We start from the raw sequence: 8,171 nt of genomic DNA, 5'->3' as shown, positions 1-8,171 counted from the left end.
GGGCTGGGACCGCCTCGCCCGGCCGCCGGCGAGAGACGATGGTGCCGGCGCCGGGGTTAGCGTAGCCGACCCCCTCCCCCGGCAGCCGGATCGCAGTCACCGCCGCCTGCGGCTTCCCCGGCGCGGAGCGGGCAGGCAGCAGCGCCGGAGGATGTCCGCCCCCGGCCGCGGCAAGAAGGACAAAGAGATCATCGCGGAGTACGAAAGTCAAGTGAAAGGTGCGTGTCCGTGGGGGCCGCCGCGGCCCCCCGTCGCAGCCAGGCTGGGGGGAGCGGGGCGAGGGGCCGTTCGCGCCCCCCGCGCCGCGCTGCCCCTTCCCCGCCGGCCTTGGAGGCAGGGGCAGGACGGGCAGAGCCTCCCTCCGCTGCCTCCTGCGTGCTCCGTGAAGCCGCGGGGCTTGGCTGCGCTGCGGGAAAGGCTGGGCATTGAAAGGGACAATAGGAGCCTTGCCCCTTTCCGGACCAGCCGGGCTACAGCTGCCAGGGCGGCTTCTTACCTAGGCGCTGGTGAGGCCAGAAGCCCTGCACCCGGGCTTGAGGTGCCTCATCCCTGGGAGGATGGCTAAAGCCAGGAGCTGTGCCGCTGCTCATATTCCTCAGCCCTTCTTTCTTTGCCTGTTAGCGTCTCTCGGGAATTCCTCTCTTCCAGCGAACATATTCGTACACGTGCATTAACGACAGTGTCCCTTAGTACCTGCCGGTTCCCCGCTACTGATGCTTCTCAGTGAAGATGGAGGTGAAGAGCTGTTCCTTTTCCAGTCCAATGTTTTATAGTCAACTTGTAACATGTACTCTGGCCCGCGGATGCAGACGTGAAATGCTGGCTGTTAAGTGCTACCCAGGTCTCTAACAGGGGTTTGTGTTCCCAAAATGACGCTCTACAAAAGCTTGCATTTGGGCTCTTGATTCTGTTATGAGACGTGGGTCCTGAATACTGCTTGTGTACATTCAGCTTCGCAGACTTCAGGAGCATGGGTGGGATTGGGACTGGTGGATCCAAAAGAGGGTTTTGGAAAACTGGGTATAGACCTCTGCAGCTGTGTATGCGCTTCAGGAGTTTTGAAGGCCATCTGATCTCCTGGATCCTGCAGTGAGGTCAGGTTTTCCAGTGACATGGCTCTTCAGGTTCATTTGTCAAAACCATAAGCCTTCTATGAGAATGTACCAGTCTGGTTGAACTTTCTCTAGGGAATATTTGTCAGGGTGGCAAGAGTCTGCTCCAAAGTAGGCAAAGCGTCAGAGGTTTGGTTGCTCGTAAGGGCGTGTGAGAACAAATCCTTCAACCATGGGGCCTTTGACCATTCTGAGGCGGCTTGGTCTCTGGGCTTTCACAAAAAAGCTCTGGAAGGTCTTGGATTTGTCCTGATGTAGAATGAGAACATTTGGGAAACCTCTCTCTTGCAGGATATGCAAACAGTTGTAGTTGTAACAGTTACCAAATGTGTGCAGTAGCTAACTGTTTACCACTTTTATTTTCCTAAATAAGGAGAAACTGCAGGGACATGGAGATAAGGGCCTATGCACTCCCCTGTCTATGCATTTAAAAAAAACCATGCTAATTTTTAAACTCCCTCTCACTCTGCCATCCTCCTTTCTAATTGCTGCTCCTCCATGCACTTGTAAACCGTGTGTATTCAGTACTTTGACTGGTTCACCTTTGTGATGTCTCTAAATGAATATAACGATCGTCTTGAAGCATTTATGTAGTGCAGTGATTCTCACCAGGGTCCCCTACAATCAATATTAGCATGGTTAGGTATGCAAATATCTACATGGGATTCACAAGATAAGCCCAGAGATTTCAAATAGGAATCCATAGTGTCAAAAACATTCTGACCTGTTGTGGTCTTTCTGAATTCTCTGCAATAGAAGAATTGCTCTGTTATTTTTCTGTAGTAAAAAACTGAGCGAAAGAAAGCTAAAAGCTGGGATTTTCTCAAGGGGTGGCAAGGTTCAGAACCACTCACACAGTAGGAAAAGCTTTGTAGAAAGTCCCTCTAGGACCTGTGGTTGTAGTAACAAACTCTTTTTCTGTAACCTGTATCATTAAGATATAAAGTCTGTCTTTCTTATCTGAACTCACTTTTCTTAATGTTAAGTGTTCTTAATGTTTTACCAAAGCAGAACTTCTATGCTAGATAAATAAATGTAGACACAAATATTCAAGGGTCAGAGTCTGGTCCCCAGTATTGTCTGTCTTGTCATGAGATACCAAGATACCGTAAAGTGTCCTAAATGAGTTGAGATTCCAAAAGGGATAGAAAGATGGATAAGTTTCTTTTAGTTAATGTAACACCGGAACATCACCTGTAAATTATTTGTCTAGTGCAGGGTGTTATTGGGGTGTATTAGGAAAAGTGGCATGGTCCAAGCATTTCTGCCTCCAGTGTTTCTTGATCAGTGTCATTATGGAGGGGTTGTTATTATCAGCACCTGCTTAAGCTGCCTCAGGAATATAGGGAGAAAAAAAGTGGCAACCTGGCCACTTGCATTTCCTGGTATATGCAGAGCTTGGGCTCGGGCTCGGGCTTGGGCTCGGGCTCCCGCTCCCTTTGCCCTTTTCTGTATCTAGGTTCTCAGCCCAGTGTAATGAGGTTTAAGGATTTGGGTCCTAAACACTGAACGTTTTGAAGCTACAAGCGTTCCAGAATTTGCCAACCTAATAACGTGTGCATTTGCGTGAGCCTTGTTGAAAGTTGTATTTGAATATGCTTCTGAGCAAGTGGGCCTCTATTGTACTTGACAAGTATACATGGGTGCCATATATGGAAATGAGGATTTACAGTGTCATACTTTACATATCTTGCTGTGTTGCTAATGTCTAATAGTTCTGCTTCTTATTCTAGGAGTTTATGGTGCCAATTATTTCTTTGGTGGTGTGAACTGACAGTTATTGTAAGCATACACTTCTAGTATTATCCTAGAGTCATTGTTATAGGTAAAGTCCAAACGGGAACAACAGAAAACCTGTAATTTTTATTTACTTGGGTAACCAAATAGAAAGGGAATTTTTTCAGTGATACATGTAAATATACCAGACCAGTTTCACCTAATTGCACATCTGACATGAAGTATCTTGAGCTACTACTGATTCTACTCTGTTGTCTTTTAAACATGACTTCTATTAGCAGGGGTAAAATGATGAACTCTAGAAATAAGACTCTGTTCACCTTAATTCCTAAATGCTTTGCAAAGTTAAGGCTACAAATTTTTGTGTCTACATTCTGAAATTAAATCCATTTAAACAAATTCTTCCCCTGGTGTTAAGTCCCCTGGCTTTTTGTGGGTGTGTAACTTGTTGATTCATTGGAGGTGAGACCTATTGGCATGATGAGCAATTTCTATTGTATTGTAATTTTGATCTGTCAGAAATAGGTATTTCTGTGACATTAAGTAGCTCTCATGAGGACTAGTAGGAGTTTTTTCATCTCAAGTTTATTTTGATGGTAGGTTTTATAGATGGTCTTAAATTACTAGTAAGAATATTTGGCAGTGTGTCTTAAAGCTCCTACACTGGTTGGATAACTGAGTGAAAAGGTTCTGATGCTTTTGATTATCTCTCTTACTGTGGACCACACATTGCTGCAAGTTCTATGAGAGCTCTTGAAGACTTCAAAACTTATCTTTTCTGTTTGTTTTTACTGAGGGCAAAAAGCCTTCAAAAACTGGTGCGTTCATTTTTAAATAGATAGCATCAGTGTAAGGTACATAAAGGTACAGCAAAACACTGATCTCCCAAATCCTAGAAAATTCTGTATTTTCATTTTAACACCGTATTAAATGTGCTCCTTTAAAATGCATTGGGAGAAAATTCTACTTAGTGAGATTTGCTTTTGACTTTACCAACAATAGTATTACTCCTCTGGAGCATCCGAGAACAAATCCCCTTTCGTACCTCAGAACTATGCCTAGTACTCTTGAGCACCGAGACACGTGGCCAGCGCCTGCTCTGATTCATTCTAATTCAGACAAGTTGGAGCAGACTCAATTAATTGAGTCTGCTGGAACATGCTAATTAGTCTGTGCATCATGTGTATTCAGCATCCCTGCTCTTCAAAATGGCAGCAGGGGCACTTTAACTAAAGCTTGTTGAACGAGCTTTAATTAAAGTGCCTCTGCTGCCATTTTGAAGTGTGGGGATGCTAAATACACAACATGCTGTGGGTGCTTTAATTAGAGTGACTCCTTAAGTGTGTTCAATTTGTACTACATGGGATTCAGTATCATTCCTTCCTCCCCCTTCCCCCCCCCCATAAATTCTGAATAAACAGTAAATTTGCAGTGAAGAAAAAAATGAAACAACATTTTGATTGATCTGAAACTTCATTTTTTATTTATTTATTTTTTTTTTTAGAGCTCTGTTTTGTGGTAAAGTGTTTGAAATTTAGGCTGGATAAAATAGCACTTTTATCACAGTTGAATGACATGTCAAGGTCATAAGGGAAGCAGTGCAGCAGAATCAGGAATAGGCATGAAGGCTTACAATGTTTAGTCTTGCCCCTTAACAGGGTGACTAGCTTTTCTTCATTCTTGTTTCCATCTCTTTTTTTCAATGGACTTTAGGAGTAAGTGGAATCCTAGTTACCTCAAGAACATGTGAATAGACAGCCAGTGATGATGAATGTGCTTGGTCAGATAATCATCTTTATTTTTATACAATATATAAATAACATCAGTTCTTAATAATTGATTGTGGATATAACATTTTATTATGTTTATAATTCTTGTTTATAGCCATGGTTTTCTTGAACATTAACAGTTAAAGATACAACTTTTCTTGCTGTGGTTAAACACTATTTGAAACCAATGCAATTTGGATCCTATACAGTGGTTTCTTCTGATATTCTTTCCAAGTGTTCCTTCTCCACAACATTTCAGCATAGCATGATTTACAACCTTACTGTGCAAAGGTTCATTTAATGTCTTGCCGTTATCTTTTATTGGTAACTTTTTATGAACTAAAGTACCAGTTGCTAATAAAATTAGACTTACAGCTTGGTAATGGCTGTGGTAAGACAGAATGGCTTCTCAATTTTATTTCCTTCTGCTTCAAATTTTTGGTTAGGTTAATTTTGTTTTTTATGAAAATTGGTTCCCTTACTAATCAGAGGTAGACATTAGCACTGGAAAAATTTGGTCAGCAGTATGAAGACAGAATAAGAAATCTGTTGACCATTACACAGGCTCTTAGGTCTCTGACCATGTCCTGGCAGCATCGAAAGTATGTCTGTTTTGGATGGGAGACCTCACTGGGATGATACACAAGCACAATGAGGAGCAACAACATATTGTTCCATTAATAATATGTCCATGGCTTCTCACCTAGGCATTCCCAATGCTACTCCAGTATCTAACTGGTTCAGTGTCCCACCTTTGGCCCCTCTGGTCTTATTAGTGGAAACTAATGTTGCCACTAACTTGTATTAAATTCATTTAGTTTCTAATCTGTTCTTACAGCTCAGCTTTCATGGAACAGTTTAGCCTTTCAGAGTACATTGTCTTGTTTTCTCTGTCAACAGCTTGCATAATCATGTTCATGTATCAGGATTCTTTGCGATCTGTGTGCTGATTCCCTTCACTTTCTTGGGTTCTGTTGCAGCATTTCCTCATAGCCAGTTTTTCTCTCTCGAGTCAAGTACCGGTCATAACTGTCCTGAGGCCTTTTCTGTGTTGTCTACCTCAGTCTCAGCTGTGTTCTGGAGGCCCAGCATTTGTGGCAGGCAAGGCAAATCGCCATTCTTATCCCTTCATCTCAGGGTTAAAATGAATGCAAACTGTGATGGCAGTTCCTCTGTGGAAGCTGGGCCAGAGGTAGAGGCTGGAGATCAGCTCTTTGTATGGGTCACTTAACTGGTCTAGACTAACAATCTTCATCAATTTTCAGAAAGCAGAAATGGGGGGGGGGACCCCTTGTCACCTCTTTGATTTTCCTACAAGTGTGGGATTGTTCCTATGGTACATTTTCTAATATCTTAATCCAATTACAAATGTCTTGTTATATGAGGCTTTTATTGCTTGTCTTGGAATATTCATCTGAACCTGAAGAACTAACTTTATAAGGATGTTTTTTGGGGTTTTTTTATTGAGTTTATTCTGCCTAATTTTTCTTTTTTCCCCCCTCACCGTTTACTCAGGATGTTGAGGTTAAGGAACCTTTTTTTTTTTCTCTCTTCTTATAGCCAGTCCACTGAGCAGTTGATTCTGGGTGAACTAGTTTTCACAAACTGAAGAAGATATTGTCTTGAGTGCCCTCAAGCCAAGAAATGCTGGTAGCTTGGAAAATACTTAAATACATATATGTTGGTAATATCTATGTGATAAACTGAAGAATTCTATAGGTTACTGCACATTATACTTTGGAGTAATGAAATCATAGAAAATTAGGGCTGAAAGGGATCTCAGGAGATCATCTAGTCTAATGCCCTGCTCAAAGCAGGACCATCCAACGATATCATCCCAGCCAAGGCTTTGTCTAGCTGGGTCTTAAAAACCTCTAAGGAGAGAGATTCTACAACCTAGAGCCTATTCCAGTACTTTATTGTCCCTTGAGTGTGTATGCGCTTCATGTTGGCATGCAGTAATAAACCTCAGTGCCTATGGTGCCAGAGTTTATTGCTCCTGGGCATGCTGTTGGAACATTAAGCCAGGTCAGAGCAGCCCTGCCTGGCAGGGGACCTAGGGGGTCAGCCTGCCAGCTCAGGGCTGCTCCGACTTGGGTCAGCATGCTGCAGAGGGACTGACTGGAGACATGAGGATGCTCCAGTGTAGAGCTAGCCAGCAGGAAGCCCTTGAACTGAAGCACCCTTTTGCCCCAGCCGGCCCTGTCAGTGTTTACATGTATGCTGCTGCAGAGTTTATTAGTTTCCTGCAGCCTAATAGGGATGAACATGTAGATATGAAACATTTACTGAGGAGCTAATTAGTCTACTCTGCAGTAAATGTCTTATGTAGATGCATCCTCTAACAGAGAGATTTTCCTAATATCAAATCTCAACTTCCCTTGCTGCAAGTTGATATTGCTGTTCCTTATTTGTCCACATCCTTTCTGTAGTGGGGAGCCCCAAACTGGACACAGTACTCCAGATGTGACCTCACCAGTGCCAAATAGAGGGAAATAAGCACTTCCCTCTATCTGCTGGTAATGCTTCTACTAATACAACCCCATATGTTGTTAGCCTTCTTGGCAACAAGAGCACACTGTTCAGCTTATTGTCCACTATAATCCCTGGGTCCTTTTCTGCTGAGCTGCTGCTTAGCCAGTTGGTCCTTAGCCTGTACTGGTGCATGGATTTGTTCCGTCCTACATGGAAGACTTTGGAAGTGTCCTTATTGAAACCCATGTGAGAGCGTTTGGTCCAATGCTCCAAATTGTTGAGGTCTCTGAGTCCTAGCCCTACCCTCCAACATATCTACCACTTCCCCCCAGTTTGGTGTAATCTGCAAACTTGCTGAGGCTCCCATCTTCCAGATCATTGATGAAGATCCTTAACAAAATCAGCCCCAGGACCAACCCTGGGGCATTCCACTTGACACTTGCTGCCAAATAGACATCAAACCATTGGCATCTACCCTTTGAGCTTGACAGTCCAGCCAGTTTTCTATCCACCTTACAGTTCATTCTTCTAACACATACTTCCTTAGCTTCCTTATTGTGGGAGATGATATAAAAAGAGGGGGTAAAAAAAGGGGGTAAAAAGAAGGTACCGGGTAACGTGGGGCCTCTGCAAAACATGCTAGGAAATCTGGTCATCACACCAGATGACAAAGCTAACTTATTTAACAATTTATTTGCCTCCACTTTCCTGATCAGGGACCAGGTCACCCCTCCCACTGGGACCCCAGCAGGCCTCAGGGGAGGTGCACCCAGGCCTAGGGTCAGTGAAGATCTAGTCAGGGAATTTCTGGAGGGACTGGATGTATTTAAATCAGCTGCTCCTGATGATCTCCACCCCAGGGTGCTGAGGGAATTAGCAGAGGTCATTGCGGGACCCCTGGAACAGCTTTACAAGCACTCATGGTGCTCTGATGTGGTGCCAGAGGACTGGAAAAGAGCCAGTGTGTTTCCCATTTTCAAAAAAGGGAGGAAGGAGGACCCAGGAAACTATAGGCCAGTTAGTCTTACCTCAATCCTGGGTAAGCTTTTTGAGAGAATTATCCTGGCGCATGTCCATG

At 43.7% G+C, this 8,171-nt stretch overlaps 1 protein-coding gene across 3 annotated transcripts in view; it reads left to right on the top strand.

Moving 5' to 3' along the window:
• Positions 1 to 6: 6 nt before the first annotated feature.
• Positions 7 to 8,171, top strand: part of SRGAP1 (SLIT-ROBO Rho GTPase activating protein 1) — a 224,881-nt gene continuing 216,716 nt past the window's right edge. For all 3 annotated transcript variants that reach the window (XM_019543304.1, XM_019543303.1, XM_019543305.1), the window contains exon 1: positions 7 to 218. In XM_019543304.1, coding sequence (XP_019398849.1) covers positions 152 to 218 — 67 coding nt within the window. In that variant the 5' untranslated portion in view covers positions 7 to 151. The remainder of the gene's footprint in view (positions 219 to 8,171) is intronic.

The sequence above is a fragment of the Crocodylus porosus genome, unplaced genomic scaffold, assembly GCF_001723895.1.
Source record: "Crocodylus porosus isolate Cpor-Errol unplaced genomic scaffold, CroPor_comp1, whole genome shotgun sequence".
Lineage (NCBI taxonomy): Eukaryota > Metazoa > Chordata > Crocodylia > Crocodylidae > Crocodylus > Crocodylus porosus.
The sequence above is the reverse complement of the archived record's forward strand: the minus strand, read 5'-3'. Positions and strand labels throughout refer to the sequence as shown.